This window comes from Helianthus annuus, chromosome 10 (genome assembly GCF_002127325.2).
Source record: "Helianthus annuus cultivar XRQ/B chromosome 10, HanXRQr2.0-SUNRISE, whole genome shotgun sequence".
Taxonomy (NCBI): Eukaryota; Viridiplantae; Streptophyta; class Magnoliopsida; order Asterales; family Asteraceae; genus Helianthus; species Helianthus annuus.
In genome coordinates, this window is record NC_035442.2 from 141,061,159 (window position 1) to 141,085,618 (window position 24,460).

The following is a 24,460-nucleotide window of genomic DNA, read 5'->3' on the forward strand; positions in this document are numbered from 1 at the left end:
AATAATAATATTAAAACATTACGAAAGAACATATTTTTTCGAGCTCAAACAGGGTATATGAATTCTTACAGACGACTCTGTACACATGTATGAGATTTTTTTACTATTATTATTAGTTTCATTATTTATCAAATATATATAAATGTCTCCGTCTTTGATTTGCATTTACAAGAAATATTTATTATATAGTTTAAATTGTTCAACCCGTGTAACACACAGGGAACTAACCTAGTATATTAATAAAGAGTAAAGCTTACTGTAGTAGTGAGACTTTAACTAAACTATACATTCACATGAGTGTAGTGGTTTAACTAAAAAGTTAAATCAAAGTAAAAAATTAAAAAAGGGTGAGGGTATTGATACATCCTCACTTTTTATGTGCACATCCCCTCAAAGGTGGCGTATAGGGCAATAATGAAAGTATAGAGTTTGAAAGCATTAAATGTGTCAGAAAAAGGTTTTGATACGCCTCTCATTGCCCTATGAGAGGCATATAAGGTTGTGGTGGTTGGAGCATTAAACCCTATACGCCTCTCATCGAGCTATACGCGGCTTCTCGGCACAACTTTTGATGAATTTAAGGTATAATTACTGACATGCAGGGAGTTCAGTCTGAAAAAGCGTGAAAAGTGACCCCATACGCCCTTATTGACCTATACGACCCTTATCGACCAAGAATGTTTATTTACCCAAGCATACAGGATTTATTTGATTCAAAATTTTTCAAACTCACAAAATACCGATGAAAATGATGAAATTCTCAAATAAAAACATTGGTTGAGACCGTGAAGCATAAAGATGTCGTTTTGGAACATTGGTAATTGTTTTGGCGAAGATTCGAACCAGTCGTACGTGAGCGTTTGGTTATCCGGTATTGATCGAGGTGAGGAGGAGGTTGTGTTCGTGCCTCGTTGTGATGACGGGGGTGTGTGTCCCGTGTTACCTGACTTGAACCAGGTGTTTGTAGATGAGGCAGAACCATCTTACATTGCCCAAATTTATCCGCGACACGAATACGGGACTTACCATTCGAATACGAAAACCAACACCAGTTAGAGTATGAGGATTTCTAATGTACCTTTTTTTTGAGGGATTTAGGTTACTTGAAGAGTTGAAGAATTGGGTTTACAAAAGAGAAATTGCGAAAGGTTACGTCGTTGTGACCCAACGAATGATAACAAAAGGCAAAGGTTCATCAGCAAGGACAGTGAAGATATGGTTGCAATGCGATCGTGGCGGCGAACCCAAAAGTAAAGCAACAGTTCAGCATTCCGGTAGCAAAAAGGTTGGCTGTCCTTTTAGACTGATAGGGAAACTAGACTCAAGTAGTGGTAATTGGAGCCTAGTGGAGAAGAAAAACATTCATAACCATGAGCCTGCTGAATTTCTCGAGGGCCACGCGTTTGCTAGAAGGCTGACCCCGGATGAAGAATCACTGGTGGAAAGACTTTATCTGCAAACCATGGAGCCTACAGATATACATTTAACCATAAGAAAACAAAACCCACACAGCGTGTGCATTCTACAGACGTACAAAACATGATAAAAAAAAAAGATTAAACTCAAAATGTACGGCGATCGAACTCCAATGCAGATATTGGAGAGCACGTTGCAAGAAGAAAGGTACGTTTATTTCACCAGGGTGAATCCCTCCACAAACGCGGTCGAGGAGGTTTTTTTCGTTCATCCGGACTCGTACAACATGTGGCGTGCATTCCCACATGTGTTGATGATTGATGCTACCTACAAGACGAATGAGTATAAGCTTCTGTTTATTCAAGTTGTGGGTGTGACATCGACACATAAGTCTTTTTGTGTGGCTCATGTCTTTGTCTCTAATTAAAGAAAAAAAAAAGATAACTTCTTATGGGTCCTGGAGAAGCTCAAAGAATTGTTGGTAGATTGTATAGAGCCACGTGTAATTGTAACAGATAGGGATCAAGCTTTGATGAATGCTTGCGATAAAGTATTCCCAAAAGCTTCCAAATTGCTATGTAGGTGGCACATCTCACAGAATATTCTAAAACATTGTCGGGCAAAATTTACGGATGAAGACTAGAAAATATTCAAGCTTTCTTGGTCTCGACTGTGTAGTTCTCCCACCGACGCTATACAATTATAACTTTGAGCGGCTTTTCACGCGACTGACTAACGACGAACGATCATGTACATATTATATTAGTTTACATACATCCATCCATACATATATACATACAAACATTACAAATCGTTGTATTTAATTTTTTTCAGATGTTCTGGATTATATGTATAATGTGTGGCTGAAAGATTATAAAGAAAAGTTCGTTTCAGCTTGGACTAACACAGTCCCCAATTTTGGTCAACATACAACCAACAGAGTTGAAAGCCAGCATTCTAAGTTTAAGAGATACATTAAAGGGCCAAACAACTCGCTCCATAGACTTGTGTGGCTTGTTGGCAAAGTTGTAGAGTCACAACACATACAAATAAAACTTAGTTTTCAGGAGAGCAGGTCCGTGCAAATGGGGGACCACAGAATACCGTTTTTTGACAACCTACACGGTAATGTTTCCCAAAAAGCCTTAGAGTTGTTGGTTGTCGAGAGTAAAAAGCTACATGCGTTTAGGGTAGGGGGACTTGTGGCCACCAGCTTTCTACGGGTTATGGGTTGCCATGTGCTTGTCAGATGGAGTGGTGGGAAAGTACAGGTAACATAACAAATATAACATATGCTTCGATCCATAGAATATAATCATCATTATACTTCATGTTTTAACAATGATTCCTGAAAAACAGGTTGCAAAATTCCACTTGCCGCGATAGACAAATTCTGGACAAAACTTGATTTTTGGACAGAAGAAGTTAATCAAGACGATTGTAATATTCAGGCGGAAATGGATAGACTCACACAGCAACTACAGGCGCAACCACCTCTAGTGTTAAGAAGTATGTTGTCGAAGATGAAAGTGGTGTTGAATCCAAGTATGACTGACCATCAACCCCCTGAGGTACAACAAGATACCCGGGGCCGCCCAACTACGAAAGCAAAACAACAAAAGAATGAAGACCTTGCGAGATGAAAAGATAAACAACCCGAATCACAGAGGAACGACTACACTCAAAAGCCAAATGTGCGACGTAGTCGTTCAAAGAAAAGCAAAGAAAAAAATACAATTCCGATTATAGATAAAGACTTTCCACTGTTGGCCGGGCACAGGTACATACGTACATACGTACATATTTTTAGAATTCTTTTTCAATTTTTTTATTTTTTAATATTTTTGAGTTTTTTATTTTTTTGCCAATTAGAGGTACAAAAACATGATCGAGCGTTTTAAGGATTGGCTTCCATCTAGCTATCGGAGATACATAACACATATCGAAGATGCCTAGCCAGACGGTAACTGTGGGTTTCGATCCATAGCTATGGGTTTGGGGTTGGACCAGAAACAATGGAAGTGGGTCCGCCAAGAGCTACTCGACGAAATGTTCATTAACAAAAAGCGTTGGGGGCATATACTCGAATCATTGGACAAGGGATGTTACAATAATGTGTATCGGTCGATAAATTGGTTAAATGGTTAACCTGCACCAAAGGCATGCTGGATGGTGTTGCCCTACACAGGGTTGTTGGTGGCTCAAAAATTTGGTGTGATTGTTCAACATTTAAGCAATGGTGTTTGTCAAACTTACTTCCCGATGTTCGATGGACCGCAGGTTTACCCAAACCATTCTATTTTAACGATCGCTTATGTCGAAGGTGGCCATTTCATCATGGTTAAGTTAACGGATGATAGCCCGATGCCAGAACCAAATGGACTTTGGAATATATACTGAAGTATGGAAGCTAGGGAATGGGAGACAATGTACATGTCTCGTATTGCACAGGGTAGGGTGTTACTACGTAGTAATAGAACTCGACAAAAAGAAGTTATTGACTTGTATTAGGTGTAGCATCCGTGAAACATAGTGTACGTAACAAATTTATTAATGTTTCTCTTTAATATAATTTAAATATATTGTAACATCCGTCAAATATAGTGTACGCAACAATTTTTTTATAAAAAAATTTAATTAAAGTGCTTCATATAAAAGAAAGGAATACAAAATAAAAGAAAACTATTGTTTTAAAAGGATTTAAAATTGTTGACTCAAAATAAAAATGAAATCTGTTTTTCTTTTTTTTAATAAAAGGAATTAATTTTAATATAAATAAATGAATAATAAAAAATCTCAAAAAATGCAAAAAAACCGGCCCTAAACCAGTTTCAACGCGGCTCGAACTCGTGACCTCTAAGTTAAATGCACCCGTCCCTTCCACTGGGACAAGTGTCTCACCCGTTGATTATCCCGATTCTTTTTTCTCTTATACTAAGTTTCAAAGATTCAAAAAGAAAAAAAAAAACAACTCATATACGCCTCTCATTGACCCATACACCTCTCATTGACCCCAAACACCTTTTCCAGCTTCAATAAAGAGGTAAATAGATCTAAAATTCAAAACCCACACACTAAAACACCAAGAACACACACACAAACGCTCTGGACCACACGATTTTCACAAGGCAAACTCTGGACCGCACGATGAAGGTTAGTTTGTATTCCAAATTTTATTGCTTAACCTTCAACCTTTTTTTATTTTTGGGTTTTATTTCCGCCGTTTGTGGTGGTGCTGGGTTTGACGGTGGTTGGGGATTGACGGCGGTGGGGATTGACGGCGGTGGGGATCGACGGCTGTGGTGGTGGTGGTGGTGGTGGTGGGGATTGACGGCTGTGGTGTTGGTTGTGGTGGTGGTTAGGCGGGTGTGGTGGTGGCTGTGGTGGTGGTTATGGTGGTGGGGATTGACGGTTGTGGTGATGGTGGTGGTTGTGGTGGTGGTTAGGCGGGTATGGTGGTGGCTGTGGTGGTGGTGGTTCGGCGGCTGTGGTGGTGGTTAGGCAGGGATTGTATGTTTTATTAACAAGATATCGAAAATCGGTGTTTTGATGGTGGTGGTAGCGTAATCCTTATGGAGAAGTACACTGCGTTCATATTTCATATACAAACGCTTAACTGCGTTCGTATTCCAGATTTATGCACTGGAACGTCCACCAAAGACAATGCTTCTGCATCACCAATCTCGAGGGAGAACTCCTTCTACAACAACGAGGGAGCGCCAGATCAGGTCGAAGGTTCTTCATGTGGTAATGGGGAAGCGGAAAGCACGTTTACCGTGGAATGCATCCTTAAACTTGATAGCAACAATATGGTGACCGAAAAGAGATCTGAATAACCGATACAGTTTGCAAGAATTTAAGAATGTGTAACAGTTAGCGATTTAAGGTTTAGGGTTTAGTCGTTACATTTTGTATTAAAGTGACATATTTTGTGTATTAATATAAAACGATGTTTCGTGTATTTATTGCGTTATGGTTAATAAATGACAAGTGAAAAACAATTAAAGACATAATAACTGATAAATAAAAAATTTGACATTTTATAATACACACAATTCATTTCATAAAATATGAAGTTTTAAATAATAATAATAATAATAATAATAATAATAATAATACTTAATAAAAAAACATATGCACATTTTTTTTTAAAAAAAAGACGATGATATAACTAGACCCGGCAAACGGGTCAGGCCGGGGGTCGGGTAGGGTCACGGGTCAAAACGGGTTCGGATCAAAGCGGGTTCGGGCCAAAACGGGTTCGGGTTGGAACGGGTAGGCGAGTTCTGATCTACCCGTTGAATAAATCCCTAAATGTTGGAAATTGAAGAAAGCCCTAAAACCCCTGAATTTACTGAAACTTACCGGGTATTTTGACGTATTACAGCTTATTTTAACGTATTTTTAACGTATTTTTAACGTATTTTAACGTATTTAAGCAATGGTGCTTGTCAAACTTACTTCCCGTTTGTTCGATGGTCCGGAGGTTTACCCGAACCATTCCATTTTATCGATCGCTTATGTCGAAGGTTTCTATTTCATCATGGCTAAGTTAACGGATGATTGCCCGATGCCGGTACGAAATGGACTTTGAAATACCTCACCGAAGTATAGAAGCTATGGAATGGGTGACAATGTACATGTCTCGTATTACACAGGGTAGGGCGTTACTAGGCAGTAATAGAATTCCACGAAAAAGAATTTGTTAACTTGGCAAAGATGTGACATCCGTCAAATATAGTGTACGCAACAATTTTTTTATTAAAAAAATATATTAATTAGGGTGTTTATAACATAAAAACCGATAATTACCTCAGAACATTTTTAAAAAAATTAATAGCATATGAATCGTATAGGACAATAAGACCCGTATACAACTCCTATAAGGTGCTCATTGACCAATAAGCCTCCCCTGGTGGACACATTATGAGTGTCTCATTGACCAATAAGTCTCCCTGATGGTTTCCACTTTTATCAAAGGTGGAATAGTTCAACCAATGGAGGCTTATTAGTCAATGAGACACTCATATTGTGTCCACCGGGAGAGGCTTATTGGTCAATGAGCAACTCAATATGTGCATATGTTTTGTTGTTGTTGTTGTTGTTTAAAACTATTCAAAACTTCTTATTTAAAACTTCATTATTATTAACGACATGAATTGTGTTTAATTAATTTTTTTTGTTTTAATTGTTTAATTAATTTTTCTGTTTTGATTGATTTGAAAATTATCTGTTATAACCTATAAATAAACATTAACGGAAATTTATTTAATTAATAAACTTCCTTTAATGTTTAATTAATATATTAAGATAATTATTCATTTAATAATTTTCTGTTATAACCTATAAATAAACATTAAAGGAAATTTATTTAGTAAATTTAAAAAAGAAAAAAAACCTCCTATAGCCTCTCATAGATCCATACGCCTCTCATTGATCCCCAAAAAAATGCAAAAAACCCGCCTCAAACCAGTTGTCCGCCTGGATCGAACTCGTGATCTCTCCGTTAAATGCACCTGTCCCTTCCACTGGGACACGTGTCTCACCCATTGATTATACTGATTGTTAATTCTCTTATACTAAATTTCAAAGATTAAAAAAGAAAAAAAAAAACATTATACGCCTCTCATAGATCCATACGCTCTCATCGATCCCAAAACTGCTTTTCAAGTTTGACTAATAGGAGAATAGATCTAGAAGTTCAAAACCCACACACTAAAACACCAAGAACACACATACAAACGCTCTCTCTCATATCGTTCGATCTCTCTCGTATCAAGTTATACGGTCTAGATTTTCATAAAAGGTTAGTGTCTCATTTCATCTTTCCTTTGTCTTTTTTTGATTTTTTTTTTAATTTTGGCCTGTGGTGGTGTCTGATGGTGAGGGTGGCGGTGTTTGACGGTGAGGGTGGTGGTGTTTGACGGTGGCGGTTGGTGTTTGACGGTGGCGGTTAGGGTTTGACGGTGGCGGTTAGTTTTTGACGGTGGCAGTTAGTGTTTGACGGTGGCGGTTATGGTTTAATGTGTGTTATGGTTTCACCATTGTTGGGGGTCGGCTGTGGTGGTGGTGGTTGGGGGTCGGCTCTGGTGGTGGTGGTTGGGGGTCGACTGTGGTGATGGTGGTTGGGGGTCGGCTTTGGTGGTGGTGGTGGTTGGGGGTAGGCTGTGGTGGTGGTGGCGGCGGGTCAGGTTTGGTGGTGGTGGCGGCGGGTCGGGTTTGGTGGTGGTGGCGGCGGGTCGGGTGTGGTGGTGGTGGTAGGTTGCCTATAAAATTCGTTAATAAATATATTACAAGTTTATAAAAATTGTAAAAAGTTTATAATATGACACGTGTTATATATTAATTTTTGCAGATATGTCGTCAGACCAGGAGGAGTTTGGTGCGCGACAGATGCCTGGATTCGATGAGATGGCCGAGGGTGATTGTTCGGGTATTCCCTATATGGACTACCCGAACAATTCTAGGGAGTATAAACGTTTTATTAGGTTGCAACAAATGAAGGTGGGCAGCAGAGGTTGTTGTCATGGGATGCTTTACGGGAGGTCGGGGAGGAGGAGAGGGCCCGGGATTTGATCATGGAGAATTCCCCGTGGGATCGCATGTTTTCGGTGGGGGCTGGGCCATCTTATAGGACCATGATGGTGGAGTTTCTGTCCACGTTCGTGCTTCGTCCACGGCCGGCTGACCGTCCCAATTCGGTATGGACGATCCGAACGTGGAACCACCGCCTCCCAAGGTATCTTTCTGTTTGTTCGGGCAGCGACAAAATATGTCGCTGCGTCAGTTTGTTGTTGCCACCGGGTTCTATACCGAGGAGTAGTTGGTTCAGGACATCTATACCACCGCGATCACGGCTACGCCTGATGATCAGTTGTTTGCATCATGGCCCACCCTATGTTCTGAACCCTTCGGTAAGAAGGCCCGAGTATCGGCGATTCCTGACCCACTCGTTCATTACATACACCGCTGCATTGCCACATCGATCTCTGCGCGGGGCAAAAGCAACGAGTAGGTCACGAAGGTGGATCTGTTCTTTCTGTACTGCTTATATACGGGCACACCGTGCGGCCTCCATCACTGTCTGAAGGAGTATTTCACCTCGTACGGCAAACGGCAGAGGCATAGCCGTTTGATTGGAGGGGCGTTATCACGCGTATTGCCTAGCATTGTGGCCAGTATTTCCCATTCCTTGAGGATATGCCGGCCCCAACACCTCCCGAGCCCTTAGATCTTAGGACGATGAGAGGGATGAAGATTGCGGTGAACTTTCCGGATCTCGGGCATCGGTTTGTTGACAATGATGGACAGAGTTTTGTACCCGACCCGATAGTCCACCAGGCACAGCTCGAGGCTGGGGAGGTGGAGATGCCGCATGTTGTTGACGTGCCTGTTATGGATGGAGACGTGGAGCCTCAGGTTGACCAGGGGCATCCGCAGGAGCCGCCACAGATTCCACGACGCGTTTATCATGCATGCAGGGAGGTTGCCTCAGTCCACCCAACATCTCCTTGAGAGGCTGGTGGTGGGTCAGGACGGTATGATGGCGAACTGGACACAGTAGTTTCAGCGGATGGACAGGCGGATGGACCGGATGGAGGATTTGATGGAGTGGGTGATGACTAGTGAGGCCGAGAGACGTACCCAGGTGGGGTTGGCAGTTCAACCCCCGCCACATCCACGAGTTTATCCGGGTACCGACATGGAGGCAGACCCATCCGGGACGTAGGCAGGCACACCCGCTACGTAGATCCATATGACAGGTGGTGGGGATGATTCTGACGACACCGGTGAGGACATGGAGGATTAATATTTCTATTTGTTGGGTGAACTTTATTTGTTAAACATTTGTGGGCATGTATGAACAAATATTTATTTCTTTTTATTTATTTTACTTATGTTGGGCATCTATGGACAAGTATTTATTTCATTTTGGTATGTTTAAACAGTGTTTGTTCGTTTTGTTATTTATGCTTAGTCGACTTATTATAAAAAAACAACATTTTTTTAAAAAACTTAATATTTATAATAATATTAAAAAATGACATTTATAACTAATATTCGATTACATGTCTTGCATAAACTTAAATACTAACAATGAAAAATAACAAGACAAACAACACAAAAAAAATCCAACTGATTATCAAACAACTTTCCCTCTTACGAACAATCCTTGAATGATTATCTTCAAATTCCGCTTCTTGCAATTTATACATTCGAACCTCCTCTCTCAAATACTTGACTTCGTTTTCAAGCACAGCCTTCGTATCCATCAGTCCTTTGATGACCACACATGCCCGATGACACATAGGAGGATCGTGCCACACAAAGAAGTTACACTTAGAACGCTGACACGGAAGAGGAATTAGTGTTTCAAAGTAAGGATGACAAAAATACCTGACTATATACCCGATTTTTTTTTAATTTATATTTTTATAACCAGGTATGGGTATTGGATTAAAAACATACCATACTATGGCAAGTGTAAAATTGACGTCCGGGATTAGATTAAGTCCAAGATGTTCTTAGTGCAGCCGTCCTACCACATTTGCAAACAACCATTGTGAATTTGTGATTGTGAAGATGGTGTATATTTCATTTGCAACTTTTGATACGTATACAAGCTTTAAAAAAAACAACTCGATAAGCCGCTCATAGGGCCATATGCGCGTATTGGGGTACGGAAACTAACAACGTTTAAGGGAACACGCTTCGTATAGCCCGATGAGACCCGTATACATCTACTTTTTCTGAAAAGTTGACAGGAACATTTATTACACTTCAATTCCATACGCGTCTCATCGACCCATACGCATCTCATTGAACTTCAGTTTCTTTTTATAGTTAAAACGAACAAAGCTGGTCACAAGTACATATGTAAAGGTTTTTTTTGGACCGAGTTCTGGACCACACGATGACAATCCGGAAGGGGACCACACGCGTCTCTCGTATAGTTTTCGCTCTCGTATCGCTTTATACGGTCGGAATATTCAAGGTTTGTTTTTTTGTGGTTTTATTTTGGCTGTTTGTGGTGGTGTTGGGATTGTGGTTGTGGTGGTGGAGGTGGGTCGGCTGGGGTGGTGGTGGTGGTGGTGGGTCGGCTGGGGTGGTGGTGGTGGTGGTGGGTCGGCTGGGGTGGTAGTGGTGGTGGTGGTGGTGGGTCGGCTATGGTGGTGGTGGTGGGTCGGCTGTGGTGGTGGTGGTGGTGGTAGGTCGGCTATGGAGGTAGATGAGGTGGTTAAGGGTGGTGGTGGGCTATGGTGGTGTCGTGGTGGGTGGTGGTTGTGGGGGTGCTTGAATTGGTTTTTTATTTTTTTTTATTTTTACAATATATTTTCGAATGTCAAGTCTAATGCTAAATTGTATTTTTTTTATTAACAGGATATCGAGAGTCGGTGTTTTGACGGTGGTGGTAGCGTAATCCTTATGGAGAAACTACGTTCGTATTTCAAATTCATGCACTAGAACGCTGATATAGGATTACGTGTAATCGGAGTAGCCTGTTGCCTCGTCAGCTCCTAGTGACGCTAGCCAACGCGGTCCGCCCCGTAACATGTCCTTCCAAGAGAGGAGTTCATTAGTGTTCTCATGAGCCTTCCACCAACGGGAATGCCACTGCACTCACCATCCCGAGGGGACGCGGAAGACTGGACGGTGGTTAATAAACGAAATGCCGACTCCACTGCTCCAACCTCCTGATCCCTTGTGCCATTGAAATGTGGTAGATGTGAAGCAGAAATCCCGTTGGAAGGTAGGGTTCGGTATGCAATTTCAAGACAACCGGCCTGTCTCAAAATTGTGTATGCTGCACCCATCGTTTTCCTGTACAGGAATTCAAGAATATGTAACAATTAGCGATTTAGGGTTTAGGGTTTAGTCGTTACATTTTGTATCAAAGTTACTTGTTTTGTGTATTAATATAAAACGATGTTTAATTACATTTTGAATTACGTTTCTTGTTGCGTTATGGTTAATAAACGACAAGTGAAAAACAATTAAAGACATAAAAATTTGACATTTTATAACATACACATTGCGTTATGGAAACAATTAAACACATAATAATAATTGATAAATAAAAAAGTTGACATTTAATAAAACGTTATAATATACCCATTTAATAAAATTTGACAATTAAAGACGTTATAATACTCATTTAGTAATATTAAATAAAACTCGTTTAATAAAAATTTGACATTTAAAAAATTTGACAATTAAAGACATAATAATAATAAGGAAAATTGGTATTTAATAAACCAACCTTTGCCCAGTTGGTAAATAATAATCCAACCTATAGAATTGGTATATAATAATCCTACCTATCAATATGTTGGTACTCAATGAACCTCCGTTAGTTTTTTTTAACTGAAGTTAGTTTTTAAGTTTTATTTATTACACAAACAGTCCCTGTAGTTATAAGTTACTAGTTTTAAGTTTTATTTATTACACAAACAGTCCCTGTAGTTATAAAAAAAATCATAAAAATCATAAAAAATCATAAAAATTCTAAAAAAATCAAAAAAATCTTATAAAATCAAAAAAATTATAAAAAATCAAAAAAATTGTAAAAAATCAAAAAAATTCTAAAAATCATAAAAATTCTAAAAAATCAAAAAAATCCATAATTAATTCCTTAAATCTATTTTTTATTGATATTCAATATAAATAATATATATAAATACATATGATCATTATTTACACAAAATTGGTAACCATCCCCAACCCTCACCACCAGCCGACCATCCCCAACCCTCACCACCACCCACATCGCTGCCTGTCAACACCCTCTTCTAACCCAACATCTTTTTCAAAAATCAAATCTGAAATCAGATAATCAGATCTGCACGACACTGCTCTAAGGGATCTCACATATTGAATCGTTTTTCAATCGATTCCATGGTTCGATTTGCAGGTTTTTAGGCGGGTGATGGTGGTGGCGGGGGCTTGGTGGTATTAGTGATGGTGGCTTTGAATGGGAGAGAGATGGCGAGATGGTGGTGATGTCAAGCAAGTGGCGGCTGGATGGTGGTGGTTGCCGATTAGAAGAGGAAGAGATGGTGTTGGCAGGGTCAGTTTGGTCACGTAGTCGGCAATTGGCAGCAGATCTGTTTGTGATGGTGGCTTTGAATCGCTCAGATCTGTTTGTAATGGTGGCGGCAGCAATTGGCGGTGGTGATGGGGTTAGATGGTGGTGGGTAGGCGGCAATTGGCGGTGGTGATGGGGTTCGATTCAGGTCCGGTTTGTTACAATTGATTTGGGTTTACTTGGTTTCGGGTCTAGTCGGGTCAGTTTGGGTCACGTAGTCGTCTCGGTTCCGGTAAGAGTTTATTAGTTTAAGTTTCATTTTAGTTTTGTATAAATCATATATAAATCGTCTAGATATTTAATGCTTCATTGATTGTTGAGTTTTGAATATTATATCGACAACTTGTGTTGTCGGGGTCGTCCAAAAACAGAGGAAACTCTGCCCGTTTTTCGTAAAATTTCCGTAAAGCAAAACACGTTAATTTTATAAATCGATTTTTTTGATTTTTTAGAATTTTTATGATTTTTTTGATTTTTTTGAATTTTTTGATTTTTTAGAATTTTTTTGATTTTTTATAATATTTTTGATTTTATAAGATTTTTTTGATTTTTTTAGAATTTTTATGATTTTTTATGATTTTTATGATTTTTTTATAACTACAGGGACTGTTTGTGTAATAAATAAAACTTAAAACTAGTAACTTATAACTACAGGGACTATTTGTGTAATAAATAAAACTTAAAAACTAACTTCAGTTAAAAAAAACTAACGGAGGTTCATTGAGTAACAACATATTGATAGGTAGGATTATTATATACCAATTCTATAGGTTGGATTATTATTTACCAACTGGGCAAAGGTTGGTTTATTAAATACCAATTCATTTCATAAAAATTTGTTATAATATATACAATTCATTTCATAATAATAATAATAATAATAATAATAATAATAATAATAATAATAATAATAATAATAATAATTCATAAATAAAAAACTTTGTTATAATATATACAATTCGTTTTATAAAAAAATTGACATTTAATAATACATATAAAAATTTGACATTTTATAATATACACAATTCATTTCATAAAAATGTGAAGTTTTTAATAATAATACTTAATAAAAAAACATATGCACATTTTTTATTAAAAATATACACAATTCATTTCATAAAAATATAAAAATATGAAGTTTTACAATACTAACACAATTTTTTATAACAACATTTTATAAAAAAAAATATTAATTTTTATATAAATATTTCACAACTTCCTCATACAAAAACCCTATCAAAATAAAGTTCCTTACATCCCAATCATTAGGTAATCATTGGTTGACACCCAATGATTGGCATTAATTAGATGGTAGGGATCATTTTCAAACGTATTGGGCAATGAGGGGCATATGGGTGGGGTCAGTTTGAGGCGTATTGGGCAATAAGGGGCGTATAGGGTTAGGGGATGTGTAGATACTTTTGGGGGGATGTGTGGATACCTCCACCGTTAAAAAAATAGAAATTGGTGATTGGTTGCATTGGTGGACCACATCTTCCCTTCCCTAAGGCTGGCAATTTTGACACGAACACGATAACACGACACTAACCTACATAAAGTTAACAGGTTTCGTGTTTAACCTTAACAGGTTTCGTGTCTATAACAGGTCGACACGATAAAACCTATTTAATTTTGTGTCATGTTCGTGTTTACCTATTTCGTGTTCGTGTCTTATCATGTTCGTGTCTTAACAGGTCATGTTCGTGTCTTATCAGGTCATGCCAGACACGATATGACATGTTAAGACCTCTTAAGACTTAAGACCATTATACAATACATGTTAAGACCTATTAATGGCTAAATATCAAACATGTAGTAACATGTTGTGTTCATGTCTTAACATGTGTTGTTCGTGTCTTAACAGATGTATGATACGTTGGTAATTTTTCGTGTCTTAACAGGTCGTTTCGTGTAACTTGTTTATTATCAGGTTCGTGTCCGTGTTTTAAAAATTTGACACGATAAGATTTCGTTTCGTGTCGTGTTCGTGTTTACCTGTTTCGGGCCGTGTCTTATCGTGTTCGTGTCTTAACAGGTCGGGTTGACACGATATGCCAGCCTTACCCTTCCCCCTTCACAGCCGTTGTTCCTCCTAGTGGCGCCCCAACATGGTGTTTGGTGCCCTTTATGTTGATTTGGTGTGAGGTGTTACTATATTGGGTCTTACCTGTGTCCCATAGGATAAAACGGTTGCTATCGCTAATATTACCATAGGAAAATTTTTAAAGATTTTAGGCCCATAGGTATATAAAAAAATTTCGGTTCATATCGGGTCAGATTCGGTCGGTTCGGGTCGGGTCATGTAAAAAACAAAAGTACATCAAGCTAAAATTTATATAATCATCAAAAATACGCCAAACGTCGTTATAAACATATTTAAAATGTCGACGTATGGGTTTTCATTTTTTTGAAATCTTTCTAAAACATCATCTAGAGCCACTTTTCAATTTATAAATCTATCCAAACATATAAATCGATCCATAAGTTCATAAAACAACACTAAAGTAGTAAACATATGAATTGCTCCATAAGTTATAGCTTCAAAATTTTCAATTTTCTTTTCAAGACTTAGTAATTGTCGATTACTTATGTGTTTTAAGTTGTAACAACCAAAAACTCATCTAAACAACAAAATCACCCTGTTAAAGTCTAGAACAACCAAAAAACATCAAAATACATAAAATTTCAAACATTTTTTATCATCTCTATAACTCTATTTCTTCTAAAAAAACAAAATAAAACAACAATAACATTAAAAAACGTAGGTACCTTGTATTATTTGGATTCCGTTAAGTTTGGTGGCCGGATGTTTGCGATTTCCGGCAAGAAATTGGAGTTGGATGGCTGTTGTTGGTTGTTGCGTCGTTGTGGAAGAGGATCGCAGAGGCAGACGAGGTCACGAGAGAGAGCGGGAGAAACGGAATAGGAAGGGCGGTTTGGGTTGGGTTATTTTATTATAGTTCAAATTTTGTTGGTTTGGGTTAAGTGGGCTTGGGTTGGGCTAAATTGTTTAATAAGTGGGTTACAAACTTATAAATGATGTTATATTATTATAAAAGTCAGTGTTTAGGTTATATTTTTATAGAAAACAGTGTTTGTTACAATTTTTTATAAATTAAAATATGATTTTTTTGTCGAATGGGGGCAATTGAAATTTCCAAGGGGTGCGGGTGAAAAATTTCAAGGGGTGCGGTCGAGATTTTACCGAAAAATTAATACTAAAAAATATTTTTTTCAAGGGATGCGGCCATCCACCCACAAGTGTGGATAGTTCCGCCTCAGTTAAGAACTCCTTAGCTCCAATATGGAATCATTTTCCTTGTTTCAAAACCAAAATGGCATTTCTAACCTTAGTGAAAAAATACTAGCTTAATTATAAACTGAATTATTAATCATTAAGATGGACAAATTGTTCAAAACCATGACACATAGAACAATCGTTTGAGTAGTCTAGACGTGTGTAATTCCTCTTGTCACATTTCTCAATAAACATACAATTTAACGCATCCTAATCATTAATCCCACATATGCAATACTGTATGATTTTGATTTTGAACGTAAATTGGGACCGGCCAAAAAAAAATCTCTAAACGTAGTAGAAGTGATGATTTTGAAGTCGTATTCTTCGTTTGAATATGATGTAGCCGAAGATATTGATTGTGATTGGAAAATCTTTTGAGGTCGATGTAATTGTTTGAATCGGTCAAACAATCAAATGAATGTGATGAAACGTGTTTTAAAAGAAAAGGAGAGGAGAGAATTTTGTATTGAGATAAGATAACACGAAATTTGGTGTTGAGGGTGAAGTTTCGGGAAGAATTTAGCAGTAAGAGGTGGCGCTGTCAGTGCCATTGGTCATAGCTTGCTCTTATGTACAGAATTTCTTTTAATCCCGCTTTTGTGACAAGGATGAAGAGGAAATCCTGCAAACGATAAAGACGGTATTTCATCCACATAGTATTCAGAAAATTCCTAGCAGTTTATGTGCTAAAGGTACATCTTTTAGAATTTCATACATGTGGATGGTATTCTCTTATAAGGTGTTGATACACACCACATGTTTTAGAAAATGTTAACAACAAATGCTTTACCAGTCCTTCCTTGGCAAATGCTCATGATAAGCAGGTTTGATCTTTGAGATCACAAATGGAGCTAAAGGTAACAGGGTACCAACAAAAATAAAATATGCATACTTGACATAATCATTTTCTAAAGAAAATGACTATTTTAAATTAACTAATAATACTCTAATTAGAACACAGTATGTACCTATTCAACAGCAAACTATACTCTATGGAATATGGTTATTTTATCATTTAGTACATTATTCACATTTTGATAAAAATCACCATGTTGATCTAAGTCAAATATACACTAGTTTCTCTTAGATTATGTGTCATGGTTTTATTAGTTTTCATTGTCACGTTAAAAAAAAGTGACTGTCATCTCACTATCACATAAGCATGAGCTCCGATTCATTTATTTTCACTTTTGTGTGTACTATTTCACTACTAATTAAAATAATATTAAATTAAATGAATTTATAAAAAATAAATAAATAAACACAACGAGAAGATGCGTTCACATGTCATTGGCTGAAAAAATTAAAATCACCCCCCCCCCCCCGCGCCTTATGTTTGTAGCTTTAAGGCGTGAGCAAAGTCACACTCAAAATCTTTCACGCTGGTCATGCCCAAGCGGAGCCGTGTTTCACATCTAGAAATCTTCCATGTTGGCGAGGGTGTGAATGCGTAACGGATGGTCTAACCGGAAAATCATCAAAAAGACCATTTTGATCAAGAAAATTGACAAATTAGACATTGAAGTTTTGTTTTAACAAAAGAATAACTAATAAAACGTAGACGTGTGTCCATTTTGTCATACTATGTCTCATGTCAGCAGAGTAATATAGAAATCATTCGCTCTTTTTGCCACGCCTGTGGCAAGGGGAAGATTCCAATAATCTTGTTGTACCATAATTAAAAAATTTAAGAACCTGACTATCTTCGTCAGTTGGCACATTGTTGTTTTTTTATTTGATTTTAACACTTTGTGTGTATCTTTTCACTAACTAGAATAAGGTTAAATTGAATTGAACACGAATCCATAAACTACGGTTAACTGTTGTTTGTAACCAAACCCAGTAGATTATAAAATTACATATATCAAAGCATTAGCTTTAGCTATTGATTTATAAAAAGAAATAACTTATAAATAAGTAAAGGTCAAAGGTTTGCTATGTAATTGTATTGCTCAAGAAGATCACTTCGGTGATTCCCCGTTTCTAAATGGATCAATATAATAAAGTTTGTTTTTGAACAGGTATTGAATTTATCTGTTTTTGTGTATTTACAATCCAAATCAACTTCTCATGTTTGAAAATAGAATAAGGTTCCGTTTGTTTAGCTTTTAATGATTCAGATATTTTACTGGTTCAGCACTTAATGGTTTAGACTGTTTGTTTCGCGAGCAGATGTCTGAATGGTTCAGACATTTGTCTCTAAATGGTTAAGGATTATATTGAGTCTGAATGGTTAAGACCTCTAATCTGAATTGGTTAGACATTTGCCTCTGAAGGGTTAAGCACTATATTGGCTTTTAAAGGTTCAGATCTCTTACTGGTTCAACACTTAATGGTTCAGACCTCTTATTGGTTCAGCACTTACACATTCAGAAGTTGCAAAACAGCCCATAAGATATACTCATAATAATGTTATATTGTTATTGTAATCATCATGTCATCTTGGTGACAATTGTTATAGTCCTCAGATTTTTAAAGAAGTTTTTGATTGTTAGTTAATTAGTTTTTCTAGATCATGTGTCACCCTAAATGTTATATTTAAACCAAGTAGGTATGAAATAATGAATAATATTTTTAAAGTTGTTTTAAGAGTAAATTACGTTTTTGGCCCCTGTGATTATATCACATTTACTATATTAGCCTAAAATAAGAATTTTTAATATATATGCCCCTATGGTCTTTATAACTAACTATTTTGGCCCCTAAGTCTAGAGATCATGGGGGCCAAAATGGTTAGTTATAGAGACCATAGGGGCCAAAATGGTTAGACTTAGGGGCCAAAATTGTTAGTTATAGAGATCATGGGGGCAGATATGTTAAAAATTCTTATTTTGGACTAATATAGTAGATGTGATATAACCACAGAAGCCAAAAACGTAATTTACTCTTGTTTTAATGATAATAGTTTTATTATTGATTGTTAGGCGCACCAACTATTCATTAAATACCAAACATGTTTTCCTTTTCGCCTCCCTGTAAATTCTTTGTACGTATCAAAATATCTAATTAATGGTTCTTATCAGTTATCACTCGCAATTTTAAAATATATACTTCATAGAAGTGTAATGACTTTATACGAGACTAATATTATATTCTTTATATTATATTCAAATCGATTTAACTGGTAGTTGATAATGATTATCAGAATATACAATTTTTGTCACATTTTACATCATTGTTATGCTGCCCCAATAATTGAAGTGTGAGTACTAAGATTCAAAATAACGTCATTGTTATGGGCCTCTTCTCAGCCCGAGATATTGGGGCTTATGCCTTTGTGGCGTCTAGAGCTCAGTCTTGGGAACTACAGGATCATATTCTTCGAAACGGTGGGGTCGTCGGGCTTGACCCAGACTATCAACAAGCGCTCGAACGCTTAAATGTCTCTCTCCCAGACTTGAATATTGGCGGTTTCTCTAACAAGGACACCGCCCCCTCGAAGCCGCAAAAAACTTTGGCGAATGCACTTTTTAGCAAAATCGCTCAAAGCCTGGGAGAAGCTCTTGATTTGTCACCCCGCCAGAAGGCGGTGTTTGAGTGTCTGAAGGGTCCCCATGCTCAGGAATTTTTGACCGTTATCCCGATTGAGGGGTTAGGATAATGCATGTCGGCAGTAGAATATAGAACCATTCTCAAATACCGGCTAATGATCCCTATGTACCCAGAAGATGAAACCTGCCCGATATGTCGTAAAGCTTGTATGGATAAATATGGGGAGCACGCAGTTCACTGTAAAGAGCTCCCTGGGTTTAAATATCGGCATGACTGGGTGCGAGATGTTTTGAGGGACATCTTAAGAAGAGCTGGGATTTCTGCTAAGAAAGAGGCCCCTGTGAATTTCCTCACGGACCCTATGGAAGGGAGATCTACTCTGCGACCAGCGGATCTGCTCGTCTTTGGCTAGGCTGGGGGAAACATGCTTGTGTAGACCTCACGGGGGTTTCCCCTTTGGTTGGTTTAAGGGAAAACGGGTTTGTAGCTGGACTAGCAGCAAGAAAGACAGAATCAAAGAAAGTGGATAAGCACGCTAAAGCTTGCGCAGAGAACCAACATGTCTTTATCCCTTTTGCCTTTGATACTTTTGGCTCCCTAGCGCCAGAAGCCATCAACTTCTTGACGAGGGTTCAACGGGTTATCCACAGCAATTGTTCGACCCCAAGGGGGCAGGGGTTTATGTTCGGGAGGTTGGGGTTTGCAATTCAGAAAGGGTTGGCGGCGCAGCTTGTTGCCCGTCTACCTTCTGTTTTGATGTAACTTAACAAGTTTTCTGGTTATATTAATAAAAGATTCTTTGATCGTTAAAAAAAAAGGCAAATTTCATTCCACAAAACTAGCGAGGAGCTAGGAAACAACAAAACAACAACGAATTACATAAAATAAAAACTATCCCATTGATGCTTCGATAAATTTAGGCCTTTCGCTCTACTTTTCAGCCATAGAAAACCCAACACCTTAACCTCATCGACGATGCCTTGAAGATTCATCTTCATGCCGTTAAAAGTGATATTGTTCCTATGCTTCCATAAAACCCAGCAAGTGAGGAGGATAACCGACTGGACAGCTTTGCAATAAATCGAAGACCCATTTATATTCTCATGGAAACGCAGAATGTTGAGGACCGAGAAAGCCATAACCTGGGGAGAGTTTATCCAGCTGGAAATCATATACCACACTTCATGAGCACATCGATAGGCGGTAAATAAGTGTTCCAAAGACTCCGGGGATTCCGAGCAAAACGGACAAAGGTCGTTAACAACTTGGATGTTCCTTTTCAAAAGACAATCCTTGGAAGGAAGGCGATTGAGAGCCATCCTCCAGCCAAAGATGTTGACTTTGAGAGGGAGCCATTTGTTCCACTTGAAAAAATTATACGGAGAGCTACGAGAAGGACCATGAAGTAACAACCGGACAGAGCGAACCGAAAAGGATCCACTTTTATCTCCCGTCCATTGCCACAAGTCCTCAGCTTCGGAGAAAGACCCATCCCGAAGGACGTTGCTGCAGAATAATAACTCATCCAGTTCCGCCCTAGTGTCAGGAGGGCGAATCCAGCTCCAAACCGGAAGGAGAGCGCCATTATTCAACATCACACGATCAGCCACACAAACATCCTTGTCCGATTCCAAGCTGAATAAAAGAGGGCACTGTAGCATTAGAGACGAATCCCCGAACCATAAGTCTGTCCAGAAGCGGATATGCTTCCCATTTCCAACCACACCTCTAATGAAGTTTTCAAGGTTAACATTATTCGATTTTAGGAGATCTCCAACTTTTGAAACTTGCTTCCAAACACCACCAATATATTTATTACAAGGAATGGACTCTCTCCTACTTGGACCCCCATGTAAAGCAGAAATGACTTTATTCCATAGATGCAATTTTTGCGATTTAAATCTCCAATGCCATTTGGCAAGGAGACTAAGGTTGCAATCCGAAAGAGGCATTAAGCCCAGCCAACCGGCACTTTTAGGCGAAACCACCTTATCCCAAACCACCCAATTAATGCACTTTTAGGCGAAACCGCCTTATCCCAAGCCACCCAATTAATGTTGCTTTTAGGCGAAACCACCTTATCCCAAGCCACCAATTAACGTCAAAATGAATTATCTACACAATATTGTGAATACATATATTGATTTTAAGTTTATAAAATCATGTTTACCTAAAGTTTTAAATATGACACAAAAGTTGGTTATTACCATGCTTTCTTTCATTTTTCATGATATACCAATTTAATTTTTTTTAATAATTACCAATTTTAATTTTGGTTATGGATTTTGTGTTACACTTATTATTGGGTATTTAAGATGTTATAAAGCTAATTTTCAAATAAACTAGCATTAAGTAGCCCCCGCGTTGCCGGCGGGGGCGAGCACTAATGCCACACTACTGCCAACGATCACCGACACTGAAGTTGCGGTGTGTTAATGCGAAGAAATTAAACCGAAACGTAAAACACAGAATAAAATAACTAAGTTCATCTAGCACTCGCGCATTACGATGAACTCACGTCTATTTTTTCCCGTTTGACAGGTTCATCGTAATTTATATATAATATATATCATTACCACTAGAAAAACCATAATGCATACATTATAACAACCATTGCATCAATATGTTGCAAATTATATTTATACAAGATTTTGGCTAAATTAATTAGATTATTATAAATAATAATAATTTACAAATAAAACAACACAACTTAGAATTGATCAAACTGATTGAATATGGTAAGATAATGAAACCATTATTTGATTAGGGTACAACCACTTAAGCACAATTTACAACCATACATGCATACAAAACAGATTGAATTTGGTAAAGTAGTGAAACCATTATTTGATTAAGGTACAACCACTTAAGCACAATTTACAACGAAACATGAATACAAATGTTCTAAATTAATAGTATTGAATATGGTAAGATAATGAAACCATTATTTGATTAGGGTACAACCACTTAAGCACAATTTACAACTATACATGCATACAAAACAGATTGAATTTGGTAAACTAGTGAAACTATTATTTGATTAAGGTACAACCACTTAAGCACAATTTACAACGAAACATGCATACAAATGTTCCAAATTAATAGTATATAAATTTATAAATAATGTACAAATAACCAAAGAAAGGGTACAACTAAAAATAGCATAAACCACAACTAAAGCCACACTTACAACTCTACATTACACTAACATGTTGCAAAATAATAGTATATAAATTATGTGAAGTTATAATTTGTTTTTGTCCTCTTGGTGCTTTTTAACATGAACTAGTTGATTTTCTGTCCGCGCGTTGCGGTGGGACCCAATGACTGCAAAACGCGTGTCAGTAACGGCAAGCAGATACCGAATATCAAAACATAAATAAAAATGTTGTGAAAAGGATAGTCACTCCGTCCTAAAAAAAGCGATTTTAAATAATCTAATATATAATAATAGGACCCACACGTCCTACACGTTGGAAATTCGGTTGTTTTCAGTTCAGTTATTACGGTGCGAACATGTTAAAATATGGATGAGCTCGGTACCGATAACGGCAACGAAAGTACCGATCCAGAAAATCATCGAAATTAGGTACCGACACCAAAAATGCTCGGTACAATACGGTATGGTATTTGAAGGTAAAAATCAATAAATACAGGTATGGTGCTAGACCGGTGTCGAACCGAAAGTAAGGATTCTAAAAATGCCAAAAGGTGGGTATCAAATTGGTATCGAAAATGATTTGGTATAGTAAATTTTGTACCGATACGATACCGGTTTGATTACAGGATTTGATACGATTGCTCATCAATAATCCAAATATCCAAGTTAATTTTATATGCTATGATGCATTCATTACAGAAAAAGACAAAAAAAAAATAAAGCAAAATAAGTTGTTGTGTATATAAAAGCTTATTCAAACGAAATACAGTTTACTTACTGTGTGTATGAAAAGTAATCTAAACGATGCAATTACTTGCATTGCTACAGGATTTGATGAGCTTGGTACCAACCGGTACCGAAAATACCGTTACCGAAATCCCCAAAAGTGTGTACCGGTACCGAATATACCTGGAACGGTACCGGTCGGTACTGGTACGGCACCGGTATTTGAGGGTAAAAACCGATTAATACCGGTGCCGAACTAAAGAAACACTAGATAAATTGTCGGAACCGAAATATCTAGGGGGTTTGGATCTGCATAAAAAGGGTTTGTTCTCTCTCGTTTGATTCGATTATGATTGACCTTCTTCTCTGATAACTCTGCAAAATAGAAGCACCGTTAGCCTCGCCAAGGGGAGAAGGGGGTTCTCTCCTTGACCCGACTCCGGTGTGAGAATAAGTATGGATTATGAAGAAGAAGAACATGTATTTAGGAAGTGTGTGTAACTTGAATTTCATACCTGAATAGTTCTCCTATTTATAGCCGGGAGTCTTTGGGTGGGAAAACCCTTTAGTGAAAAGTTGACGGAAGATGCTAACCCCGTAAGCGGTTGCGTTTCCTCCCGTCCAGCTCCTTGATCCGACGTGGATGCACACGGATCGCTGTTAGATCTATGGCTGGGGATATGCCACGTGGAAGGTGATCAAGTGGAGATTACTCTCCATTTACATGCTATCGTTGTGATTTCAGGGAGGCCTGAGATGGCGACACGTGTCCAAACGGTTATAACCGTTTTAGTGGTGCACGATTGAACCCCTTCTAGAAGATTACTGCTGTAATCTGGTGTGACTCCTTATCGTGTGGAATCAGCTGAATGAATAAATCCCAAGTTTGGGTAAATAATATCCAAGTCTGGATATTGAGCGGAAGTGTTTATTTTAGGATTTCCATCCTTTGTTTATGGAAAAAAGCGCAAGGATTTATGATTTCCTTTGGGCGCGCAAGTGTTGACTGTTTTTTAAGCCTTTTTTTGTAAGACCAGTGCGCGGCCGCGCAAGGTAAAAAAGAGAACTTAGAAATGAGGTTGTGGTATGGTCCTAAGCACTTACTATGAGGTTTTTGGGACCTTACCCCTTCAAGTCCCCCCAGTCTAGTGTTGCACTTATGCAAATAAGTGGGGCACGGACTTATAAGAGGGAAATGCTTTTTGGCGTTAAAATATGGAAACTTTCGGAAGAAGATTCATTTTGATCATTGTAAGATTTTTGAAAATATTTGACTTTA

The 24,460-nt window shown here is 37.9% G+C and overlaps 1 protein-coding gene across 1 annotated transcript; it reads left to right on the forward strand.

Annotated features, from left to right (window-relative positions):
- The first annotated feature begins 1,072 nt into the window (after window positions 1-1,072).
- Window positions 1,073-1,543, forward strand: LOC110882573. The gene has a single exon (XM_022130560.1). It carries the CDS (start codon window positions 1,073-1,075, stop codon window positions 1,541-1,543), a length of 471 nt encoding a protein of 156 aa, XP_021986252.1.
- Window positions 1,544-24,460: the final 22,917 nt, after the last annotated feature.